A 27,920-nucleotide genomic window follows, 5' to 3' on the forward strand; every position below is an offset into this window, starting at 1 on the left:
GCTATCGGGATGTTAAGAGCATTCCATGGAATATAACAAAAAGTGTATCTGAAATAAATTACATACCCCACCTTTAAAGGTAGGGTAGGTAAGTTTGAGAAACCGGCTCGAGATACACTTTTTGTTATATTCCATGGAATGCGTCCCGATAGCAATGAATATCTTAAAGTGGACCTATCATGCTATATTTAAATGATATATTGTAGGGCCATACCTACAGTATATAAGGTATATTTATACGTTTCTGTTTTCAAAATACCAAACAGATCATGCATTTTAGCCATGCCTCATTTCGCTCTATTTGCTGTTTGCTGTCTACGGGGCTGATTCTGTGAGCTACAGCTGACCACGCCCCCCTGCAGGAGAGGGGAGCCGTGCTCTGATAAAGTCAGAAGAGGGGGAGAAAAATAGATCTCCGTCCTCCGTGTTTTATTATATTATTATAGGCCTATAGAGTCGTTATTCATTTGTTTTAAAGCTCAATAAATAACAAAGAAGACCTTTGACCGGCACTTTTCTAATTTTGTCCGGAAGATTTCAACTTTAACGGACATCTTGACCAGCGAAAGAAAACCTAACTGAAACTCTGCCGCACGGTCCCCTCGTTCCTTGGAAGAGGCGGAGAGGTGGGTGTTTGTCATATGCTGGTGGACTAAGCGGAGAGAATTACAGTGCTTGCCTCGACGGGGAGGGATTGCATTGAATTAAAGTAGCGGGAGCAAACTCTTGCCTCGGGGAGGGAGGAAAAAAAACACAGCGGAGAATAAACAGAAGGGTAACCATGGTACCCATGCGCGGAAAGTCTTCTTCGCTGCTTTTGTGGCAGACTACAGCGCCACTTACAGGCCTGGCATATGTACTACAGCGTCTCCAGCGCTTTCGAGCGGCAATGGCCGGCCGTGGCCCAACCCCACATTCCCGATAGGTGGAGAGTTGGCCCAATAGCCGTAGCGCCACTTTACTGACGTCAGTGAAGTGTTCAAATCTGGATCAGTTTTTATCAGATCCGTTAAAGCCCCTTTTTTAGAGATTTGGGTATGGAGGAAAATAGAGAGGGTTGTGTTTTCTGACACTTGGTGAGTTCCCTGGAACACCGGGGACACATATTCATGTATAAAAGACGTACAAAAGTGCATTTTGCATGATAGGTCCCCTTTAAGTGCTTTGACAAAAAATCCATAAAAACATGTCATCTGTGGAAGCTGTAGTACTGTAAAAAGCACGACCAATCATTTTAGCCGGCCCGGCTAAAATAACTGGATGGCCTACCTGCCTGTCAGCCTTCCATCTGTGCACAAACTTATCTTGTGCCCTCATTGGTCATGTGTGCGTTCGTGTGTGTTGGAGGAGGGGCTCTATAAGGAAGTAGCAGATTTTCTCCAGTTGTGTATTTTCAAATTCTAGCGATCTCGAGCCGGTTTCTCAAACTTACCTACCCTACCTTTAAAGGGGACCTATCATGCAAAATGCACTTTTGTACGTTTGGTATTTTGAAAACAGAAACGTATAAATATACCTTATATAGGTATGGCCCTACTGTTGAGAACACGGCGTGCAAAAGTATACGGGTCGTGCTGCAGCTAGATTTTCCTGTCCTCTGTTAGAAGGTGTCGGCGACAGACGTGCGAGGAAGAACGGCTTTCCACAGGCTGTTCCAATTTAACTACTTTATTAATTGTCCAGGGTAGTGAATGGTACATGCAATGGTAATTGGATGGGTGTGGTATCTGTAATATAAAGATAAACAGGTATGAATAAACATGTATTATAGAGGGATAATGACCAGTGACATTGTTACACAGTAAATTAGGTGGATAAAGAAATGGCACAATTAGCTGGCCTATGCTGCCCTCTATTGGCCAAAGGCCGCAACAGAATGGCGATAGAAGTAACACGTTATTACATAAAGTAATTAACTATTATAAACAATCACGCATGAACAACATACAGGAATGCACACAATGAAGTCTCTATAATGACTACAATATAAAGAACACTGCATACATTGGCCCCTGCATCAACTTGGCGTTACATTGTTCATTATGCAGTGTGAGGGAGCGTGCCTGGTGCGGCCGCACCTCGTGCTGTCCCATAGTCAGCATGGCAAAGTTAGCGGCTATTGCTAACTGCCTTCTATTGCAGAGTAAGCTCTGTATTATGAACATTAACCCACAAATAACAGAACTAGGCAAGAATATATGCACTTATATTTTCATGCACGCACACGCATGTCCACAACACACAAAGTTAACAACACTCTCAATTGTCCGATGCTACTATTGTCCGTGCAATCCTGTTACGTCAACAAGTGCGAGTTAGTACTGCAATATGGTTGAAACCATTCGGGCCTATGTTAGGGGGTGCAAGGAATAGTCCAAGTAATGGGGGAGTTTTATACACCTACAATATATCAGAGGTGGGAGTAAGTCCTACATGTGCAAGTCATGAGCAAGTCTCAAGTCTTGACCTACAAGTATCAAGCAAGTCCCAAGTCACTGTGGTGAGAGTCAATCAAGTCAAGTCAAGTCATTGCTCAGGTCAAGCAAGTCAAGTCAAGTCATACGAAATTCTGATGAATAAGCCCAGTTTCCGCATTTAAATCAGTTAAAAGACAGTGGTTATGAAAATGGATTTAACCCACACTATGATCTTCATTACATACACAGTTAATCATTTGAAATCGAATTTAGACCGATGACAATCATATTAGATTAATATTAACCCTAGAACTGCAGACAATATAGCTAGGACTCAATCAAAAAGTCTGTTCAAAAAGGCAGAATTCCAGGTAAGAAAATCATATATGGCATTTACCATTACACATATTTAATTTAAATGTCTGTTAACACTAGAACCGCCAACAGCGTCAGCACCTACATAGATATCATTTTCAAATCATTTCATTTGTTCCTCTTCATAATTTCCTTATAAACTAAGTAGGACGATTTAAAACTCACTTAATTGGGTTAATTTAAAAATTGCTTCAGTTTATCATCATAACAGATCAAAAAGTTCAGATTCATTTTACAATAAATCAAGGAATGATGCACTTCTACAAACAAAAACAACATAATTAATACATTTAAACAAACTACTAAAAGTAGATGAACTACATTATTCAAAAGTTTACAGTAACTTCTGATAATAACACAGGGGAAATAAACGAGGCATCTCTTTTCCTCTCTCTCTCTCCCTCTCCTGACAGCCCGTCAGTATCAGGGTTAGTCAAAATGAATCCCTTGGAGGTTCTAGTGTTAATTTACCGTTTTGTCTTCTCTTTGCAATGCTTAATCGATTTGAAACCAAGTCTAATGTAGCTTAAACTTAACGTTAGCTTCCTAGCTAACACAACACATTCACGCACCTTTCTCTGTGGGTTTTTTTGTAGTGACGAATGAAGTTGGATGTTGTGGTGGTCGTGTCACTGATCTTTATGCTGCAGACCCTGCATACCGCTGTTCTCTTCTTATTAGCGTCATCGACAACATAATCCTTGAATCCAAACTTCACTATTTTTGGAGTAATGCTAGCCGCTGCCATGTCAACTGACGCAAATATTTAATTTTAAACAGTCAAGTCCTTTCAAGTCATCTGTCTCAAGCTTAAGTCAAGTCTCAAGTCATGAATACCAAGTCAAAGTCAAGTCAAGTCTTTTATCAATGTTAGTCAAGCAAGTCTCAAGTCAAAAAATATGCGACTTGAGTCTGACTCGAGTCAAGTCATGTGACTCGAGTCCCCACCTCTGCAATATATCATTTAAATATAGCATGATAGGTCCACTTTAAAGCTAGAACAGCAAGTCAAATAAACAGTGGCTATTGATAAGTGATACGATTTTATTAATTCTTTGCCTTTTAATACATTTTTTTCATAAATATTATGACTTGTTATTCTTTTTCATATTGATACTTACATGTTTACTCTTATCTTCTTATTGAACTTGTGTGAACTCTTATCTGTACTGTCCTTTGTTTCTCTCTTAAAGGTGGGGTAGGTAAGTTTGAGAAACCGGCTCGAGATTGCTAAAATTTGAAAATACACAACCGGAGAAAATCTGCCATTTCCTTATAGAGCCCCTCCTCCAACACACATGAACGCGCACATGACCAATGAGGGCACGAGATAAGTTTGTGCACAGATGGAAGGCTGACAGGCAGGTCGGCCATCCAGTTATTTTAGCCGGGCCGGCTAAAATGATTGGTCGTGCTTTTTACAGTATTACGGCTTCCACAGATGACATTTTTTTATGGATTTTTTGTCAAAGCACTTAAGATATTCATTGCTATTGGGATGTTAAGAGCATTCCATGGAATATAACAAAAAGTGTATCTCGAGCCGGTTTCTCAAATGTACCTACCCCACCTTTAATCTGTGGCAGCTTTAACACCTGAATTTCCCTACGGGCACCAATAAAGGTCTATTTTATCATATCTTATTTTCATTCAACTTTCTTATTGCCCGAATGTCATGCCACAGATACAGTAGTCTACATAAGGTTTAAAAATATGAAAATAACTGGCATGTTTGTTCGTTTTAAAAAGGTGCCTTTTTTTCAAAAAATATATTTTGGCTTAATCAAGTTACTGAGAATTGTATTTAGGTTCTTGGTTGAAAAAAATAATAGACTTCATGAAACTGAATGGCAATAACAGTTGGCTACAAGTACGAAATTCTACCAATAAACTCCAATTTAAACAACAAAGGGGGTGGGGGGGGATTTCTAGACGCTCGTGAACTGTCAACAGGAGGGCGGGGGGAGCCTCGCTGCGGGGAAACTGTCGCCTGTCAGCCCAACTTAAATGATGCCGTTTAAAAAACTAAAGGGCGGTGCCGGCAGCGAACCGAGCCGGTCAGCCCCTGCTGTACAAGATTGGAAAAGACTTTGCGAAGAAATGAAACTCGGGTAAAGAAACGAAACCTATCCTTTCATTGCACAGGCTACCCGGCAGCTCGCATCCGACACACTCAAATATCAGCATCCGACCTGCTGCTACTGCAGATTCAACCAAGAACTGTATTGACAGGATAGAAGAAGTCATCATTATGAACACTCTGAACCAACAGTATGAGGAGAAGGTGCGTCCCTGCATCGACCTCATCGACTCTCTTCGCTCTCTGGGTGTAGAGAAGGACTTGGCTCTGCCTGCTATCGCCGTCATTGGAGACCAAAGCTCGGGGAAGAGCTCCGTGCTGGAGGCGCTGTCAGGCGTAGCTCTACCAAGAGGAAGTGGTAAGTTAAATAAATAAAAAACACTTCTACTTCTGACTTAATAGCTAGAAATAACTAATTCCAAACACATAGCCTACTTTAACATTAGCGGTGGATCAATTCAATGATTCATTGAAAACAAAAAGTATTGTGATAACAATTATTAGACATTAAAGGTAGGGTAGGTACGTTTGAGAAACCGGCTCGAGATCGCTAGAATTTGAAATAACACAACCGGAGAAAATCTGCCACTTGAGCCCCTCCTCCAACACACACGAACGCGCACATGACCAATGAGGGCACGAGATAAATTTGTGCACAGATGGAAGGCTGACAGGTATGGGATTAGTTTTGTATCATAAAGATAAAGCAACACTTTCTCAGAATAAAGCAAAACTATGAGTTTAAAAGAAGAAAAAAACTGAGTCAAGCAAAATAAAATAAATTTCAAAAATAAAACTATAAGTTGCTAACAAATCATTTGTGTAATACTTTTTTAACATAGGTTTTTGTTTGCAGTTCTTGTTTCTTCTTTCTCAATGATCAGACTTTTGCTTTCGCTGCAGCTTTCGCTGCAGCTTTCTCTTTTGCGCTCCTTCACTTTTTGTTTGAGATTCTGACACAAACCTCCCAGGTGGGCGGGACTTTCAGGGGTGCGTCCCCATTGGCTACTCAGTTTTTGAGTGACAGCCCACTACACCACAGATTATACAGTGCAACTCATGCAGCAAACTCCGGAGTCCACTCGGCCACGTTTGTGTTGGTGTCTCCTGGGGAGTTTTCATGAACATATCGGACTTATCTTATGGATTGCTGTGCATTATACTTGTGTTGTGTAGTTTATACTTTATTCCAACTTTAAATATTTTAATACCTGAACACACTGCTGCTGTTAAATAATTTCCCAATTTGGGATTGATAAAGTGTCTGTCTGTCTATTTATTTATTTTATAGATTAAAAAAACACATCTATGTATTTTCAAGCTAAAGGTGATACACAATATAAACTGCATACTATTATTTTTTCAAAGACATGTTACATTTCAAGAGCATATATTGCTATGTTTAGGACAAACAATTAAAGACTGCTTTAATTGAACAAATTCTACAATATAAAAGTGGCAGATTTGCTTTATTAAACAGACCAGACCTAGGTTGCATACCAACACAATTAGGAACATGCTCACATCTTACTATGTTGGTCTGAAGAGCTGAAGCATTCATACACAATGGATAAAAACTGTGTTGTCTCATTCTATATCCTGTGAGAAAATGATATACATTTAGCATTAAAAATTCGACATAGCCTACTATTCCTAGCCTGAGGAAGATATTAATAATCAACAGATTTGAATGGAATCTCTACAGGGTTCCTACGGTCATTAAAAACCTGGAAAAGTCATGGAAATTCAAAATGCAAATTCCAGGTCCTGGAAAAGTTATGGAAAACAATATTTTTCCCAAAGTTTTGGAAAAGTCATGGAAATGTAACCAAAGTTGCATCAAATATAATTTATATTTCATCTAATCGCCGAAATAGTAATACTATAACGATAATAAATACTGTATCGTATAGTAATGAAACGTAAAATGGCATTTAACTGTCGAGGTGTTTTGCTGGTGAGAGATTTTTACAATCACACCCTCTAGTCTACAGTGGCTTTAGTCTGTAGGAGCTAGTAAGCCTACTATTTGATTTGTTTTAGATAGGCACAACATGTTTCATATGCAGACCTTATTTTCCAGCTTACCATGTTAAAATAAAAATGTTTCAGTGGTACCGCTGAGAAAGAGTACTTTTTTTGGTCATGGAAAATGAGGTAAAGGTCCTGGAGAAGTCATGGAAAATCATTGGTGAAAAAGTGTATGAACCCTGTCTCTAACATTTTCATGTAGAATAAAGACAAAAGAGTGATTATACAAATTACATTTATTGAAATTTGAACCAGAAGATGAAGTCTCAAAGAATGTTTTAAATAAAAGGACATAAAACAAAAAGGTGGATAATAATAACATCTATTAAATGTATATGTAAAGAAATGTGGTCAAATGAAATGACACTGAGCCAGTGATAACAGCAATGCCAGCGTGGATTAAGATGGTGCAGGTCTCTCTTCATGCCCCCCCTCCGTGCTGTCCCCTCAGAGGAAGTGGGAAAACAGGATAAGACCTCTGGACACCACGCTGTCTCAATGATCCACACTGTTAATATGAGGAAAATAAATGTTTTAGGAAATGAAAAAAATGAAGTTAACAAATAAAACACAGCTCAGGGGCATCATGGACGGTAGGTTTTCCTACAAAGTTAACTCAGCCTCCATTGATTTTCATATCAAATTAGCGTGTTAAAAAAATAAGCTATCATGGCTTATACTTGCATATCTAAACAGAATCATGAAAGCCTGTTGGTAGAGTCAGACAGGCACACAAGTCCGTTTGAGTGTGTGCGCCGGTGTCTGAACGCTCACTCACTCACTGCTCGCTTTGTAGCTAACTGTCCCTGCTATTAGGCTACTAGCTTGCATTGTTATGGATCTAAAGTTAGCAAAAGCTAACTTTCATAACACAGCTTTTCTTTACTTCTCACTTAACTAACACAATAAAGAAACAGACCGTATAGTACAGCACAAACAACACAAATGATCAATACTTACATATATTTTCACTTGTAGTATTATAATAATTGAAATGCTGGTTCTTCTGGGGGTCTTCTGTCCACGCTCAGCTACCGCACCGCAGCTGCCTGCACTGTACAATCGCTGGAGGACTGGGCTGTAAAGGCCCAGACACACCAGGCCGAAATCGGCCGTCTTCGTTAGTCGGACGACGAAGCGTGCCCTGTCGCACAAACTCAATTTGGTGTGTCCCGAACCGTTGGCCGTGACACGCCTTATTTGGCCTTTCACGGTCGACGCACGGCCGATTCAACATGTTGAATCGGCCGTGTGTCGGACACAAGCAGTCGGACCAAGAAACCACTCTGATTGGCTGTTCAGCTAGCGAATGAGAAGCGAAACGGAAGTGAGGGACGTAAACAAACGATTTAAGAAGGCACACACACAGAAGGCTATTCATTTTCATCTCATCGGTTTATTTGTCACCATGGCGATCTGGAATGAAGGAATCGAAGACCTGCTCATCACCTTGATCCAGGAGAGGCCAGCTCTGTACGACATTACAGAGACAAAGTACTCAAACCGAGTAGTGAAAACCGGACTCTGGCGAGAGATTGAATCTCAACTTGGTTTCTCAGGTAAGAATCTCTTTTTTCATCAATTGAGCTCTTTAGCAGAAACTGTTGGTTTTTTATTGTTTGCCAGCGTATGTGAAATGTAATTTGTTATTTCAACCTTGTGTTTTGTTGTTATCTTGTTGCTAGCTGTTGCTACTTGTTTGGCACTGCATATAGATATGATTTGAACATGCTAACTAGCCACAATGCTTACATCGTTTATTTGTGTGCTTCAGAGAAAGAGCTGAGGAAGAAGTGGGATTCTCTGCAAACCCAGTACACCCGGTACAGGAAACTTGCCCCTTCGGGTAGTTGTGGAGCACAAAGGACTGGCAGACAGCAGTGGATCATGACCAGGCTGCAGTTTTTAGAGCCCTACACAAAAGGAAGGAGAGTACTTCGAACCTCACCATCACGGTAACTATTTTATTTGTTGAGGACAAATAAGTGTTTCTTGCTTCTTTCATTTACAAAAACATTATTTGCATTCATTTGGTGGTTACAGTGGTAAATATAACAATAACAGAATAATATATATATTATTGTATTATAATTATTGATGTGCTCATCACCTTAATGTTGCAGCTGGTAAAGGAGGAGCTAATTTAAATTACATTATATACTGCTGGGTAGCTTATGAAATTCACCATGGGATCAATAACGCTTTTATCTTAACCTATAATAATACATGATAAAATATGTCTTGATTATATTTTGTAGTGTTCTGAATCTTCTAGAAGTATGTTTTAGCATCTGAATAGAGCCATCACAATGTGTCTACAATGTGCCTCTCACACTTGACCACACCCCGAACTAATGGCACACACATATCAGAGTATTGTTTTGTTATGAATGCTTAGTAAACAGTTTTAAGAAGCCATGGTATTAAATCCAACTAACTGTGAATTTATTTAACATTTTTTAAGGAACGTCTGGTGGCTGCAGAATCACCCCCCGGTGGCACCAGCAGTGGCACCAGCAGTGAAACCTTGACCAGCACCACTGAGGAGTCCTTCCACTCTGATGCTGAGCCCTGCACCCCCCTGGCAGAATCCACCATCTGCACCACACCGGCACCGGCACCGCTCAGAGAGAGGCCAAGCACACTCAGCACTCGAAGGACTCCGGCGAAGCGCAGGATGATGCAGGATTTGCAGGAGGAGTCTGTCGTTGAGGCGTCACAAACATTGCTGGAGGGGATAACAAACACTCTGGCACAGTTGGCCCCGAGTGGACTTGATGACGTACTCGCGGCCCATTCCAAAGTGTTTGAACACAGACTGCGGCTGTTGCCACCTCATCAGATTAGACCCTTCCTGAATCACGTGGAAAATGCCTTCTTCGAGTACTTAGAGGGAAATCAAACCTCTAGTCATTTCACTTGTCTCTAGACATTTCACTTGTCTTGTCTTCACATGTGACTCGTTTTTTTAAAGTTCACTCATTTTTAAAGATGTGGCTAATTCTTTTTACAGACAGTTGTGGCAATAACATTTTTTTTTTGTATTGCATAGTATTTTTATTGTATTGTATTTTTGTTGATTGTTTACTTTTTGTATTATTATTGTTTATTTTGATAATAAACCACTTTCTACCGATACTGCAAAATGCAAAACTTTATTTCGTACCTTCATACTACAGCCATTAGATAACACAACATAGAATGATTTATTTCTGCTTCAGAGAGCTGAAGTGGAGGAGCTGATTTAAATTACATTATATACTGCTGGGTAGCTTAGGAAATTCACCATGGGATCAATCACATTTTATCTTAACCTATAATAATACATGATAAAATATGTCTTGATTATATTTTGTAGTGTTCTGAATCTTCAAAGTTAACTGAAGTTATCAAATAAATGTAGCGCAGTATAAAGTACACTGAATGGGAGTGGAGCAGTAATATAAAATTGCAGGATTAGTCTCAAGTACTTCAACATTGTCCTTAAGTACAGTGTCTAAGTAAATGAGATACTGTCTACCGCTGTTCTTTGTTCAAGATTGAAATGTAAATGTGCAAGACGGTTTTCTGCCCCTCTATTCACATATAGCCTTTCATACGTGATGGTTTCTTCATACTCGAACTGCTGTGGAGCAGAAGTATAAAGTTGCAGGATTAGTCTCAAGTACTTCAACATTCTCCTTAAGTACAGTGTCTAAGTACATGAGATACTGTCTACCGCTGTTCATTTACCTATTGTGAGGCGCCTCGGATAAAAGCATCACATGGAAATGTAAATTTAGCAAGAAGTGGCCATTATTACATTACTACATTGCTGACTCTAATAAACTACACACCCGCCAGAACACTGCGATCATCAGATGCAGGTCTTTTAACTGTGATTTATAGTATGTCTGCACTTTATGTGCTCATTTCATCATTCATGTATTTTATATTCTACTAAAACTGAATCAAACCATAAACAAGGTGGCCTGTTGGGATTACAATATATATATATATATATATATATATATATATATATATATATATATATAATATATCTGCATTATTTTATCCCACTTTATGCTTTGCTCTTGCTGCTTGTTTTACACTGATTTTATGTCTTATTTTGTACTGATGTAAAGCACTTTGAACTGCAATCCCCTGTATGAAAGGTGCTATACAAATAAAGTTATTATTATTATTCAGATGGATGTTTCTGCCCCTCTGTTCATTCTCCCATTATCCTCCTCAATCTGCCTAGAAGTATTTTAATGTTGTAGCTGTTACTATAACCAATACTAATGCTAGGGCTGCAACTGACAGTTATGTAGGCACATTGTTATTGTTTCTTATCGCTGTGTGATTAAAAGAATAAACACAAATAGCAGGATAGGCAATGCAAAACTTTATTTCGTACCTTCATACACACATAACACAACATTAGAATGAGCTTTTATCAACAGAGCGGGCAGAACCCAAATCTGCATTCAAAGAATACACTTTACCAAAGCTTGAGGAAAATATCACAACACAACCCCTTTATGAGCCAAACCACCATGAGAGAAAAAGATGGTGCTATATCTTATCCCACTGAAAAGGCACTGCACCGATACCGTTAAAATATTGGCATAGTTCATCCCTGTGCTGCTTGGCTCGAGCTGGATTATTGGTGGTGGGTGGCAGGGTGGCTTGCCGTAGGTCAGGGTCTTGTCTCCAGCTTCCTGGGACAGTGCCATGATCGGGTCCTTCCTGGTCAACAACTCCCGCCATGTATGCGCTACAGTTCTCTGTGCGCAGGAAGTTGTGCCAAGCCAAAACAATGGCCTCCACTTTGGCAGTGTCTTGAATGTTTATGGTGGCTAGGAAGACCCGAAAACGGTTGGCTAGGATGCCAAAGGCATTTTCTACCACCCTCCGAGCCCGCGACAGCCTGTAGTTGAAGATGCATTGCTCTACAGCTAGCCTGCGGTTCGGATAGGGCTTCATGAGGTACTCTTTCAGGGGAAATACCTCATCTGCCACAATATGGTAACAAACCGCCTGGTCAGAAGCAGGAAGTGGTGCAGGTGCAGGGATGTTGCATGTCCTGTTCTCCAAGGCATCCTGCAGTGAGCATCCACCAAACACACCACCATCTGAAATCCTCCCATTACAACCTACATCTACATACAAGAACTTGTAGTTGCTGTCGACCAGTGCCATTAGCACTATGGAAAATGTATGTTTGTAGTTGAAGTAGGTTGATCCAGTTCCTGGAGGGGGGCGGGTGTTGATGTGTTTCCCATCCAGGGCACCTAGGCAGTTTGGGAAGTCTCACTGAGCCTGGAATCCATCAGCTACTTGCTGCCACTCTTCCACTGTGTCTGGGCACTGAAAAACAAAACATATATTTTTTAAGAGCCATGTTTCATATGGCAAACCAAACATTTGCTGTTCAAATGCCTAGAGACCTCACTGTATTACATACAGTTTGCACAGTAAAACTAGTAAGCATCCACACTATACCTTCAGGTATTTCTCTTTTAACACCTCGTAAATGGCTGGACAGGTCTCAGGAACGAATTGCCGGATGGTTGACACTCCCACTCGGAACTGGTAGGAAAGGCTCCTGAAGCTTTCCCCTGCAAATATTAACAAACACATAACTGAGTTATCTACACAAGCAGCTGAACAAAACACTCATTAGCTACAAAACTACAGGTTATAGTTTACAAGATAGTTGATTACTTTAGCTACTATGAAGATTCAGACAAATGATACAAAATATAATAATGAAATATTTGAACATGCATTATTATAGGAAGAAGATAACGCTTTATTGATCCCTTGGTAAATACTCAAGCAACCAAGCGGTACTTTGGTACTTTGGTTTTGTACTTACACTAGTACATCTACATTACACTGCGGTATTACTACTAAAGCACAATACACAATAATATACAAAGTGCTGCAATTTTAAATATAGCAACATCTTTAGCTTGCATACCTGTTGCCAAAAATCGCAGCGTAACCATCAGACGTGTCCCCACGGAGATACAATCCCGGTAGTTGGTGTTTTCCCTCTGGATGATTGGAGTGATGAGTTCCTCCAACATGTGGAACTGAACAGGAAAAAGCCGAGCAAAATTTCTGAAATCTGGCATTTCATTTAACTCCAGCTCTCGACACAGGTCCGGGAAAGCCCCATGAGCTTCTCGCTGTAGTATCCATGATTTCACCCATTTAGTGCGGTTTCTCCTAATTCTTCGCTTCTGCCTCTTGAGATACTGTTTCTTGAGAATGTCTTGCACAAGCAACACTCCAATGGCTGATAGCCCCAGTGCCGCACGAAACATGTTTTCGATGGACGAGAGTGAAAATGGAACGCACACGCTATTTGTTGTTTGTTTATATCACAGTCTGTTCTTCTTCTCTGTCTTCCGGTTGTTGCCTATTTTGAATGACGAATACACACTACCGCCGCCTGCTGGTAAGGAGAGTTATTGCCACTCACGCATGCGCAGTTCGTACGTGCTCGGCTGAAGTCTTTGCGGTGTGTTCCAGTGCGACACATGGCCAGACGCAGGAGAACTCGCCGACGCAACAGTCGGCGTCGGCGTCGGCAAGTTCTCTGGTGACTGCCTGGTGTGTCTGGGCCTTAACTCAAAAACTGAGTAGCCAATGGGGACGCACCCCTGAAAGTCCCGCCCACCTGGGAGGTTTGTGTCAGAATCTCAAACAAAAAGTGAAGGAGCGAGAGCAAAAGTCTGATCATTGAGAAAGAAGAAACAAGAACTGCAAACAAAAAGCCTATGTTAAAACAAAGAAAAAATACTTATAGTTTACATGATTACACAAATGATTTGTTTGCAACTTTTATAGTTTTATTTTTGAAATTTATTTTACTTTGCTTGACTCAGTTTTTTTTTCTTTTAAACTCATAGTTTTGCTTTATTCTGAGAAAGTGTTGCTTTATCTTTATGATACAAAACTAATCCCATAGACAGGCAGGTAGGCCATCCAGTTATTTTAGCCGGGCCGGCTAAAATGATTGGTCGTGCTTTTTACAGTACTACGGCTTCCACAGATGACATATTTTAATGGATTTTTTGTCAAAGCACTTAAGATATTCATTGCTATCGGGATGTTAAGAGCATTCCATGGAATATAACAAAAAGTGTATCTCGAGCCGGTTTCTCAAACTTACCTACCCTACCTTTAAAGGTCCCCTATAATACTGTTTTTCATGAATATATTATAGGTCTCAGATATATACAAAACATGTGTTTGAAGTGTTTGGCTTGAAATACCAAACAGATCATGCATTGTAGAATCCCATAAACCCCTCTATTTCAGCCCTGTTTCAAAAGTGCTGATTCTCTGTCTGTTACTTTAGATGAAAATAAGGAGCCACTCCCCACGCCCCTCTGAGAGATATTTGGTTAAAAAGAACACAATGGTTAAACCTAATTAGGAGGAGATTCAGGTGATAAGGTGGGCGGGTGTTACCTTGGTTGGTTATTGGCAGTGGCGAGCCGTGAGCTTTATACCTAGGCCCTCTGACCCCCACCCCTTCCCTCGAAAAAAAGAAAAAAAAAGAGTTATTACGTCACAGCGTATACTTCAGCGGAATATCAAAACAACGGCCCAGGGTGCAAAACGCATCAATGACAGCGACCCTCTACCACACAAAACAACACCTGTGAACCCAATTTGTGTTCTTTGACATTGAAAATGATATTGCATTGTGTTTGTTACTTTCGTTGCAGTTGTATGTCTTAAGTGTAAATTGGCATGCTTTTATTTTGAAGGCGAGTTCACGCTGTTGACAGGAAGTTGTTGTTGCTATGGAAACAAGAAAAGTTTCACAGCGGGCGGAACTTGTCATCTAGTCCGCGATAATAAAACCCACCCATTTAGAGGGAAGATATGATTGGTCAATTGTACTGTCATTTGACATTACTCTCTCGTTCAGTTACTATAGCGGGCCCTCTGTGAATCGCAGAGAGGGCCAGGTGAGCTTCTTTCATGTAACCCACATTCAAACAGAGACTGAACAGGCAGATTCGAAGGATTTATTTATTTGGAAATGTTATTTTATTAAATCAAGTTTTTTTCGGTAAAACTAATGAAAAATATAACAAAAATAATATTAAAAACATATATATTTAAAAAAAATATTATTTTTTTTAATGTTTTTATATATTATTTTTTGGAATATCTTAGGCCCTCACAGAGGGCCTAGAGGGCCCTGACGGCTCGCCACTGGTTATTGGTCTCTCACTATTACTACATTATATCTCAATAGCAAATTGTTATTTGCAGGGAACTTAATGATACTAATAATATACAAGTTATACAAGCTGAAAGGGAGAAAGCGTGGAGTTGAATGAATCTTTTATTCAACTCTTTTATTCAAAGAGTTCCTTTTGACAAGATTAAATTATTAGAGATCCAACTATTTATTTGAAAGGATTTCTGCTGTGGGCTTCTTTTATAATTTCCCCGAGAACTCCTGGATTTAACTGTCTCTGTATTCACTTTACGTTAATTCAGGCATTGTGACAAGATGTCCTCTCGAACTGAAGATGAAGAGAAGGAAAGAAGGAGAGGGGTGGTACGGGAAGATAAGCTACCAGGACTTTGAAGAAGAGCTAAAAGACCTTGCAGGTGTGGAGAAGAAGATTAGAGAAGGTACAGTATACACTGTTTTACTATCAATGTCACTATCCAAGCCAAGTATTGATGAAGATTGAAGGCAGTTTTATTTTCTGTAATAATCACATCCATCCTTAGATATGATTATACATCGTGTCTTCTCTCTTCAGCTCAGAATAAAATAGCCGGGCCCGGGTCTGAGATCAGTCATGAACTCATCAGTCTGGAGATCGCCTCTCCTAATGTTCCCGACCTGACGCTCATTGACCTGCCCGGCATCACCAGGGTGGCTGTAAAGGGACAAAAAGAAAACATTGAAAATCAGGTATGCTCGACCATACTTTGGTCCAGAGACAACTATGGTACTCAAAGATGAATCCTCAAATGACTTTGGTGTTCCCAGAGTGCTCTGATGCCAAAAACACTTAACAGGTTACATGTCTAATTCCCCAACACATCAGTTCATGGCAGAAGACCCCAGAAGTGGAAGCATTTTCTCCCATGTTATTTGTTGTGGACAACTCAAATGACAAGTACCACTCATCACAATGTTGTTTACATCTGGGCAAATTGGCTTCATTCGAATTATGTTCTATCATAGAAATACACACAAATACAATTGATTTAACAAGTTGTAACCAAACTGTAACACATACATAGTGAACAACTATAATATTGGCTCATTAAATAAATCAATATTACGGATTCTGTTAAGGTAGAAACATGTGTACAGTCAATTTAAATGAAAATGGTACTGCTTCTTCACAATGTGATAATACTACAGTGGTTGGCAGGTTTTTGTCATTTGTAACCTGTAGCCATACAAGTTGGCCGAAGAAGTAATGCTGGGTGGGGAGTGGGACATTACTGTAGGTAGGTAATAAGATATTTACCTGGATCAGTTGAATCAAAGCATAGTTACAGCATAGTTTTTGACGATAAAAATGTGCTTTCCCCCTTCACCACTGGGTATAAAGGTCCTCCACGAATGGCAGCTCCTTCCTGGTTATGTACTGTGCACTTTTCACCTGTAAAGTCTTACAATTAAATGGGTGCAACTGCCATACCAGGATGTGATGCAGCAACCCTGTCTCCTAGAAATTACGTTCCCACAAAACTAAACTGCATTCTCAAATACGTTTCGCAAGAAACGTATTTCCTTCCACGTTACGTTTGTTATGAACATATCTTAAATACGTTTATTTTCTACATATCTTCTAGAAACCTATTTTCTCTCACATGACGTTTGTTATGAACGTATCTTAAATACGTTTGCTTTCTACCTATATTTGCCATTTCTTTTCTAGCTTATAATAATGATAATAGTCATTTATTAATATCATTTTAGAGCAAACTTATTTTCGCGCTGGCTGGCGGCTGACTTTTCAGTTGACCAAATCCGTTATTATGCTGGTTAATGGTTAATAATCACAATATTGTTTGTAGTCGTTTCATACAGCATTCTCAATTACGTTTAACAAGAAACGTCTTTTGTCCCACGTTACGTTTGTTCTGAACATATCTTAAATACGTTTATTTTCTACATATCTTCTAGAAACCTATTTTCTCTCACATGACGTTTGTTATGAACGTATCTTAAATACGTTTGCTTTCTACCTATATTTGCCATTTCTTTTCTAGCTTATAATAATGATAATAGTCATTTATTAATATCATTTTAGAGCACACATTTGAAATCGACGATCGGGCTTGATATCCTATGGTTAAATTAAAATCAGTAGGCGAGGCTGTAATTTCGCCAGCTGCGAGGCAGAAAATAATAGTTTTAACATGCCAAAAAGCTGCTGTGTCGTTTATTGCACCTCAAACATTAAAAAAAATCCAGAGTTACGTGTTTCTGCACTTCCTCTAAGAAGAAAGGACAGTATACAACAGAAGAGCTCTGTGGCTTCAGGCTGATCGCCGTTCAAATGACAGCTGGTTTCCCCAAAAGTGGGCAGGGCTGTAAAGTGACGTAGAAAAGATCCTCAGCTCGCTGATTGGATGTTTTAGCCGCAATGCACGTCGGGATATGGTGTTAATGCGATATGAAATCCGAAAAAACAATCAGAGTTTAGGATGGCCGAAGACACTACACTACCCATAATCCCCAGCTATCGTTTGGGACTACAGTCCCGTTGACAAACCCCGTGATTAATCTTCAAGCTCTGGGATTGGATGTTGGAGTGGCAGTGCGCCAAGGTTACGCCGAGCGCCAAACAGCTCTTTGAAATGGAACGAAACCACGGCAGACTTTCCAAAACTGGACTCGAACGCCCCCCCAGAACTACACATGCTGGCTATTGTGTTTCGCAACATGTTCTATGGCACGTCTCTACTGGGAATTGTAGTTTTAAAAGACGTTTTCGTTTTTCCCAAAATTAGAAGTTGACAGTATTAAACTGTGTACAGCCCTGGAGGTTTAGGGGATAGGAAACAAATTGGTGTGTACAAATGTAAAACATGTAATTAATAAATGGGTGAAAATCGCTTGTGTCCATAATGGGAAGCATTAATATATACCCACATGCCAGCTCATTGTTACTTTGTAATTCTACTCCACTACAATTCAGAGGTTAACCTGGTATTTTTACTCCACTACATTTATTTTAGTTACTTTGCAGATTCTGATTAATGATGTGAAATATAAACAACCCTTAAAGCAGACTTTAGTTACACCTGAGTAAAATTCAGGGAAAGGTGATTGTCAAGTGCCAACAATCAGGAGAGATATTAGTTGGTGCTTGAGAAGACTAAACATTTATCTGCAGATCTCTATAAAGTATATTCATTACTCGTTATTTTCTACTAATAGTTAATTAAAGACTGTATATAATAGCTATTTTGCACATCCCTTTCAAGATTTTCTAAGGTTTATTGACATATCATATACACAACTATGTTGAAGTTATGCAATTAATGAAAAACTTGGGTCACAGGTTCCTCAACAGTGCATTACAAGACATATATCAATATGTGTGTATTCCTCCAGCATTAAACTCAAATTCTGCACATGTCTTATACTATCTACATACATAAGAGTATAATTAATATATATATAATATCAGTTAAAATAAGTGCTTCAACACAGTTAACATTGCAGGAAAGCAATATATTAGACGTTAAGTACTTTGTCAGGCTTAATATTTATCTGTAGATAGATACCCCCAAAGCTTTTTTCTTATTTGAAAGAAAACCTAAAGTATTCTTTAATGTGTTAATAAAGGTTATTTAGTTTGTCTGTTTTGCACATCCTCATATTAATATCTTTGTACATCAGGCACTAAACTGTTTTATTGTAGAGATCACTTACAGTATCTTCTTGATTTTTTATATTCTATAGTTCTATCATTGACCTTCTACTTTCCCCCTATGAAAGTATGTACTCTTAATATTTTATTCATCAAATAACATTATTCAACAAAAATAACATTATTCAACAAAAATAATTAAATAACGTGCTTTAACCACTAGGCGGTGCACACAAGGTACACACAGTATACTAATAATAACTTTGTATTATTAGTGTAGGACACTTATGTATGTATAACATCTGAAGATGTGTAGTTGTATTCATGTTTTTACATAATTGTACAGGATATTGCTATATTATTTCTCATGTTTACTTCTACACATTAATATCTGATTTGTAAAACATCACAGACAGAAAGGTATATCCGTCATTTAATGGTAAGCTATTGAAATTGTGATTCCAGAGATGTGTCTCCCATCACCCAAATCCCCTGACTATTCTCTCAACTCAGTATTTACATTCTTATATTCAAAGAAAATCAGTAATATCTTTAAAAACTACAAGTCCTTTTCTATCTGCTGTGCACCGTTATGGTGTAAATATAACCTATCTACCAATTGGATCAAATATAAAAGTCAGCCGTATTAGTATTGATACTGCAAGGAGACGTATTTTGTGAAAAGAAATGTAAGATGTTGTTTAATTGTTGATATATTTATGATCCACGTCACGTATTCAGTTTCGGCGGCAGTTCTTCCTGTTTGTCCAGAAGTCTTCTCATCAGGGCTCTATAAATAAAGAACTATGGCAGATGTGTAATATTTAATGCAGCCGAACCGTGTATTACAATGCCGTTATGTGATGACTTTCAAAGAGAAAAGCAAGAACACTCGGAATAAAGTATTATTATTATTTTTTTTAATGTTTTCGGATTTCACATCGCATAAACACCATATCCCAACGTGCATTGCGGCTAAAACATCCAATCAGCGAGCTGAGGATCTTTCCTACGTCTGTTTCCGGTATTGTTCCTGTAATGAGAGTTCACATTTATGCTACATTGAAGGGTGGAATTGACTACACATCTTCAGAAGCATAATTTGCTTCAGATATATACTGTAACTCATAGCAATATTGTAACCATTAAGAAAAGCCAACTGCATTAAAAACCCAGTTAACAAACACAAGGTAAAGTATCTTGCCTTCAGTAATGAAGATGTAATTCCAATGTAGACACACCTGGGGTCGCTGTTCAGTCTGTTACGCTGAGCCATGCATTGTCTGGAACGTAAAAGGGACGAAGAAGACAAAGTGAAGTGACGTACTTCCGGTTCAATGTGAAAACATTCCCAGTTAAACCATAGATATATATAAAAACATATTTTTATATATATATCTATGAGTTAAACAACATAAACAAATCGCTTAATAAAAAGATAAAACACTGGCATGTAATTTACGTTTGGATTAAATAGAATGGTTTTGAATAATAGATGAGAGTAAAATCTACGTCACAGCCCCACCCACTTTTGGGGAAACCAACGCTGTCATTTGAACGGCGATCAAGCCTGAAGCCACAGAGCTCTTCTGCTGTCCTTAGAGGAAGTTTGAGGTGTTTGAGGTGCAATAAACGACACAGCAGCTTTTTGGCATGTTAAAACTCTGCCTCGCAGCTGGCGAAATTACAGCCTCGCCTACTGATTTTAATTTAACCATAGGATATCAAGCCCGATCGTCGATTTCAAATGTGTGCTCTAAAATGATATTAATAAATGACTATTATCATTATTATAACAGGGTTGCCAACTCTCACGCATCTGGCGTGTGACACACGCTTTCACTCTCAATCTCACGCTCTCACGCTGCCCAAACTATTCTCACGCCAAAAACAAGAATACCGAAGACTAGAAACGGTTTTGAAAACTTTTGTCACGTAGTGATCGTCTTCTCAATAGAACATCTTTGATAATGTCTTCTGGCCAATCAGAATCACGATAACGGCGTGGTGTTGTTGCAGGAAGTCCCGACGGAGAATACTTTTGCGGTAGTACATCTCTATACATCGATACAACATTACGTGTTGATAGAAATCAACATGTAATGAAATAAGACCCAACGGTTTGATGATTGATAGGTGTGTGGGCTGTCTTTCATTTTGACACACAGAACAATGGGGGCTATCCACCCTTATCCACAATGTAAAGTAATTCACACAGCCTCTTTCCTCTTCTCTCTGTGAGGAGCAGCAGGTTCAGCTTTCAGAACAAAGTAACACAAAACAAAAATGGCATTCATTTTTTTAAATATGTCGTGTAGTAATAGATTTATTTATTTTTCTTCTCAAGAGAGTACCAGAATGTGTATTTTATGTTAGTATTTTAAAAAATCTCCTGGGGGAGAATCCCCCAGACCCCCCTGCAGGGGTTGGGTTTTCAGCATGTCAACTCTTTCACTTGTGGGGAAATTGCAGGATTGGCTCCAGGTCGCCCTTTTAATTTACTACAAGACAAATGTGCCTTTTTTATTTCATACAGTTCAATTTGGATTGAGACAGGGAAATAATCTAAACCTCACGCGTGGCGTTTCACTGTCAAGGGGGGAGCGTGTATGTAATTACATTGCAAATACTGACTTGAGCCCCACCACTGTATGCGTTAGCCCTACCATAGATTACGCAACAAAAATACTCTGGAGCCGCAACTGCCGACCCGTATTGCGCATGCGCAGATCTAAGATCCAGTAGAAATTATAAAAAAGTAAAAGTCTGCTGCTTATTGTTCTACTAGGCCAAAATAGAGTCAAAGAGTATATGAGAGTGAGAGTGTGTTAATTAATATATTTGGCAGTTTGGAGTAAGTCTGTAGATTTGTTTGTGTGTGTGTGTTTCATGTATAGGCCTCTCACGATAATTAATTTTGTTGGATACATTTTCCCGGAAATTATTGCGATAAACGATAATATTGTCGGCACCGTTGTATGACCATTTTAGACCACTGACATAATGATAATATATAATAATAATTCAAGTACATCCTTTCAAACTGCTAGTCACATCCTCATGTAAATGGCAATTTATCGAGGTCAGAAAAGTTATCGAGTTCATTTTTATTTATCGTACGATAAGTCAATTAATTGCTTATCGCGACAGGCACACAATAAAACAGTGGAAACAAACATGTTTGACTTTCATTAGTGAATGAAACTGTGTGCCCTTTATAGTCTGTGTCCATTATTGTGTATTTGTATATATTGTATATATATCCTATATGCCAAGGTCCCGCTGCTGACACGATAGCAGTCATTTCGTGCGCATATGTGTAATTAAACCAAATTAAACCCATGATATCAAAATCTCACTCCAGCCAGGTACCCAAAGTTGGCAACCCTGTTATAAGCTAGAAAAGAAATGGCAAATATAGGTAGAAAGCAAACGTATTTAAGATGCGTTCATAACAAACGTCATGTGAGAGAAAATAGGTTTCTAGAAGATATGTAGAAAATAAACGTATTTAAGATATGTTCAGAACAAACGTAACGTGGGACAAAAGACGTTTCTTGTTAAACGTAAATGAGAATGCTGTATGAAACGACTACAAACAATATTGTGATTATTAACCATTAACCAGCATAATAACGGATTTGGTCAACTGAAAAGTCAGCCGCCAGCCAGCGCGAAAATAAGTTTGCTCTAAAATGATATTAATAAATGACTATTATCATTATTATAAGCTAGAAAAGAAATGGCAAATATAGGTAGAAGCAAACGTATTTAAGATACGTTCATAACAAACGTCATGTGAGAGAAAATAGGTTTCTAGAAGATATGTAGAAAATAAACGTATTTAAGATATGTTCATAACAAACGTAACGTGGAAGGAAATACGTTTCTTGCGAAACGTATTTGAGAATTGAGAGTTTTGTGGGAACGTAATTTCTAGGAGACAGGGTTGGATGCAGATGGTCAGGATACTCTTTTATCCAAAGCGACTTACAATTACCAATTACAGGGACATTCTCCCTGGAGTAACTAAGGGCTAAGTGCCTTACTCAAGGGCACACTAGTGGTGGTGTTCCTGGCGGGATTTGAACTCACAACCTTCCGATCTTCACCCCACCTCACGATCCATTCGACCACCACTATCCTATATTGATGCCCTGTAGAAGTTGCAGGGTATCCTTCAGTCCATGTTTAACCTCCACAACATTTGGAGGAGGAAAAGCCGCTCTTTAGCTGTCTTTGGGATGATCCTCACTGATTTAAATTATTATACTTCATATGATATGAATTCATACTTTCAGATAAAGAGCCTGATCCAAAGGTTCATCAAAAGACAAGAAACCATCAGCTTGGTGGTTGTCCCCTGCAATGTGGACATCGCAACCACAGAAGCTTTGAAGATGGCCCAGGAGGTGGATCCTGAAGGAGAGAGGACTCTGGGTAATAAATAGCTTGGCCTTTTAAGAATGATTTGGATTATTTTGAACGAATGTGTAAGTTATTGTAGGTAAAAAAAATATATATATATATATATATATATATATGTATATATATATATATACTATGTATATAATGGAGCCTCGTTAGTGGTCTTATATTCAGAGTAAACAGATTAAAGTTGTACATTTGAGGAAAGAAAATCAGATTGCAAAGTATCATTGGATCAGGTAATACTGTACATTGCAGACATAACACGCAGTAAGTGCCACAGTTTGTAGAGTAATGAGTTTGAACCAACCTTAATTAACCAATGAGGATGAGGTTTATTGACTAAACCGAGTTGTACTCTTTTTCACTCAAAACGTTCATGTACTTTTGTAGGTCTAAGTGGACTCTCCCTCTCTTTCTCTTTTAGGGATCATGACCAAGCCTGACCTGGTGGACAAAGGCACAGAGGATTCAGTAGTTCAAATTGTCCATAATGAGGTTTTCCCCCTGAAGAAAGGCTACATGATCGTCAAGTGCCGGGGTCAGAAGGAGATCAAAGACAAAGTGTCTCTTACTGAAGCGCTAGAAAGAGAGGAAGCCTTCTTCAGCGAACATGCCTATTTCAAGTAAGCTAATTATTTTTTACGTACTAATTACAATGATTAGCAGTTTCACTGGTTAAGAAGGGTTTAACTTTTGCTGCAGGACTCTCTACGATGAAGGCCATGCCACTGTTCCTAAACTGGCGGAGAAACTCACTCTTGAGCTGGTGCATCATATCAAGGTAACTAGTTTTTTGTGCCTCACCTTTATGGTTAACTACAGATTGCTTTGCCCTTTTCAGAAGTCACTGGTCTTAACCATGTGTGATTTGTAGAGATCTCTGCCTCGACTGGAAGAACAGATAGAGAAGAAACTTAAGACTACTCAGGCAAATCTGGACAAATGTGGCCATGGACCCCCACCAGACGCAATGGAGAGGATTGGTTATCTCATTGATGTGAGTTTACCAGCTGACAGTTTTCAGACTCACATTCTAGATATAGTTAATAAAGCTTAATAACTAGCCTTCTTTTATATCTAAACTTGTCATATTTCAGAGAGTGACAGCATTTACACAGGATGCCATCAGTCTCACCACAGGGGAGGAACTCCAATTTGGAGACAGGCCAAACATCTTTTCCATTCTCAGGAAAGAGTTTGCTGCATGGAAAGTTGTCATAGAGGACTCTGGAGTAACATGTAAGTGCCTTATCAAGTTGGTCAGTATTACACTTGTAATGTTCCCATACTCCATATTGTAAACCTTTTGATAATTTAAAGTTAAAGATTTATTTTTACTTTTATAATATTTTCAAAATAGCTTTAACAAATAGTTCTATATTTGCTCCTTTTTTACAATTGACTTCCTCTGACCCGTTTATGTATGCAGCATTATACACCAAAGCAAATTCCTTGTGTAAACCTGCATGGCAATAAACCTTTTCCTGATTCTTCAAAGCTGTTAACCTGTTACGCACGGCCCCCCCCGGTACCGGGCGGATAAACGCGTCATTTGCAGGAAACAACGTCTAAGGAATCTTAATATTTAATAAACTATGAATGTTTTATATCCATGTAACGGGAAGAAACTCAGCTAACTGATCTTTTAAAAAAAAAAAATCCAAAAAAAAACCCACAATGCTAACACTCAGCCTCTGAATTAGCCACGAGCGAAAAAATTTAACCTAAAACGGCACTTAAACTCACAATAACTCCCTTATTACTTATCCTAGATGCACAGCCAACCACTCGTTTTTGGTCTCCTGGAGACACAGAATCTGTGTAAAAAACCTCAACATTCAGTGATAAACATTTGCGACGCTATAAACGAAAGCGTACATCATAACATGTGGAGCTAGGTAGCTAGAAACGCTAACATGGCTTACCTTGGTCAAAACTGGTCTTCAATGGCATTAAAACGATGAAAAAACGATGCTGCAGTTAATCCATAGGTTCATCCAATGTATCTGTGTCCTCTTTGAAATTATTTCTGATAATCCATAAGCAATAAAACTGCTTTTTCGTTTCCAAATGCCAGAGCTAGAGATCGCTTCACTCTGCTGCACATTTACATGCGCGCAGCCCCCACCTTTTCTCTTCACAACGTGTGTGTGTGGGGGCCTCCCCCTTCGATTCTATTGGCTCTAACGGTCAGAAAGAGGTGTCAACCATCAAAATCGACCAAGGGGGGCCAGAGATATGAGAAAAAAAACATTTTCACCCAAATCACCTCAGAGGTGGAGTGGTTTTGGCTAAACCTCTCTAAAAAGGTCAAATGTCACTTGTTTTGCATCAATCTTGATACAGGGTACTTATTATATGTTGTACTTTGGATTCCTAAAGCTTTTAGTCTACTAACCCATCATCCAAGGGTAGTTTTCACTATCTGTAAAAAATAATTTTTGGACGGACACTATAATTTACAGTTTTTTACTATGTAAAATCTGAATTTTCTTTAAAAAGTTGTAGTCATTTGTTTTGGGCATGTCATTTTCGAGCCTGAAACATGAAAAACAGGCTTGGTGCTTAACAGGTTAATTCATATATTTTAAGTAAATCATTAAGCAAGATAATAAAACATTTCCATCTCCTTCTCACTTTATGAATAGACTTTGGAAGTGTAATTATGTCTACATTTTCTTTCTCGTATTCATCTGTATTGCAGTCCACTGGAATATTGAGAAGGAGGTGAATCAGTATGAACGAAAGTACCGTGGAAGAGAGTTGCCGGGCTTCATCAACTACAAGACGTTTGAGGACATGGTCAAAGAGCAGATCAAACGGCTGGAAGAGCCTGCTGTACTGAAACTCAAGGGAGTAACAGGCATGTCTTATCATGATCCTACAATTATTGCAGACCATCTGAAAATGTGAGACCTTTGAGTTATTTTTAATTGATCTTTATTTTCTGGATTTAAAAAAAAAATAATCAGAAATTGTGAAGAAGGAGCTGTTAGAGTTGGCGCAGAGCAGCCTCGTTGGACTTCCCAACCTCATCAGAACAGCCCAGGTATCAAATGAATTGCAACATTTGCTACTGTACTGTATTGTTGAATGTTTACTGACAAATGTGTATGTCCTTCAGATGAAGATCGAAGCCATCACAAAGGAGAAGGAGGCTGCTGCAGAGTCCATGCTGAGGACTCAGTTTAAGATGGAGATGATTGTTTACACCCAGGACAGCACATACGGCAAGAAGTTAGGGAAGAGGAAGAGGGAAGAACAACAGCCTGCTGCGTCACCCTTTGGTGCACAAATTATGAGCACCAGCAGTACTGTGAACAGCAGTAACAGTGGGGCCACCCTTAAAGAGATGCTCAAACACCTTAAATCCTATTACCAAGTAAGTGATATCCAGTGTTGAGAAGTACTCAGATCCTTTACTTAAGTAAAAGTAAAAAAGTATTAGCCTCAAAATATACTTAAAGTGCAAAAAGTAAAAGTACTCATACTGCAGAATGTCCCATTTCAGAGTAATATAAAGAAGTTTTATCAGCTAAGTTAAATGTTCTTGTTGCAGGTTCTTTTCAACAGTATTATATTATTTTGTTTACTATATTATCCTGTTTTTATACATGTGAGAGCAATATATATTGTAGTTGGTCAATGTGGAGTAATTCAGATATGTGTAATACTGTGTAGATTAGTAGTACAGTACTGCATTATACCATATCAGCATATTATGTGTTTTGATATATGAGTGTATACGAGTGTTAAAATACATGTATTGGAGTAAAAAGCTCAATATTTGCCTCTGAAATGTGGCAGCGTAGAAGAATAAAGTAGCATTAAGTAGAGTACAAATATGTCTAAATCTAAATGTACTAGTTACTTTTCACCACTGGTGTTATCTACATGCAGTACTTTTTATTGTTCTGCCTCGCAAATGTAATACACCAAATATTGCACCTACTATATAAAGATGGAAAGGAAAACAGCATGCATTTGAATCTATACCCCCCAATTAAATGCACACTTATTTGTTAAGTGTTTTGAAGGTGGCTTTTAAACATTGTGTTATATCTACTTGTTTCTTCTCCAAACTAAAGATTGCTGGCCAGCGTTTGGCTGACCAGATCCCGCTGGTGATCCGCTACCATGTGATGCAGGAGTCTGCCCTCCAGCTGCGCAGGGAGATGCTGCAGATGCCTCAGGACAAGGAGAAAACTGAGTGCTTGCTTCAAGAGGACTTTTCAATGGAAACAAAGAGAAGACAACTTCAGAATAGCCTGAAGCGCATGTCAGGGGCCCGTGTTCTGTTGAATGACTTCAGCATGAACATATACAACTTCAACACAACCCAAGTAAAGCGTAAACCTTAAAATCAGATTCCTGATGGAAGGAGTAGGTTGGGTTTTCACATTCATCACATTTCTTTTCTTTTGCAGATTTGTGATATTATTAGTCACTTAAGCTAGAACAGCAAGTAAAATAAAGAGTGGCTATTGATAAGTGATCCGATTTTATATTCTTATTAATTCTTTGCCTTTTAATTAATTTTGTTCATAAATATGACTTGTTATTCTTATTCATATTATATATCACTTACATGTTTACTCTTATGTTCTTATTGAACTTGTGTGAACTCTTATCTGTTCTGTCCTTTGTTTCTCTCTTAATCTGTGGCAGCTTTAACACCTGAATTTCCCTACGGGCACCAATAAAAGGTATATTTTA

At 38.8% G+C, this 27,920-nt stretch overlaps 2 protein-coding genes across 2 annotated transcripts; one reads left to right on the forward strand and one right to left on the reverse strand.

Moving 5' to 3' along the window:
- The first annotated feature begins 4,804 nt into the window (after nt 1-4,804).
- On the forward strand, nt 4,805-27,920 carry LOC117475438 (interferon-induced GTP-binding protein Mx-like). Its single transcript, XM_034121636.1, has 12 exons — nt 4,805-5,230; nt 15,421-15,558; nt 15,693-15,847; nt 23,075-23,213; nt 23,629-23,827; nt 23,907-23,985; nt 24,079-24,201; nt 24,302-24,443; nt 25,909-26,067; nt 26,177-26,253; nt 26,329-26,586; nt 27,293-27,920. The coding sequence occupies exons 1-12, from the start codon at nt 5,044-5,046 to the stop codon at nt 27,563-27,565; spliced, it is 1,929 nt and encodes a 642-aa protein (XP_033977527.1). The 5' UTR covers nt 4,805-5,043; the 3' UTR covers nt 27,566-27,920.
- LOC117475441 lies at nt 11,302-12,603 on the reverse strand. The gene is made up of 2 exons (XM_034121639.1): nt 12,391-12,603; nt 11,302-12,255 (listed from the first exon to the last, which is right to left on the reverse strand). The coding sequence occupies exon 2, from the start codon at nt 12,085-12,087 to the stop codon at nt 11,461-11,463; it is 627 nt and encodes a 208-aa protein (XP_033977530.1). The 5' UTR covers nt 12,088-12,255; nt 12,391-12,603; the 3' UTR covers nt 11,302-11,460.

Source organism: Trematomus bernacchii, unplaced genomic scaffold, assembly GCF_902827165.1.
Source record: "Trematomus bernacchii unplaced genomic scaffold, fTreBer1.1, whole genome shotgun sequence".
Classification (NCBI taxonomy): domain Eukaryota; kingdom Metazoa; phylum Chordata; class Actinopteri; order Perciformes; family Nototheniidae; genus Trematomus; species Trematomus bernacchii.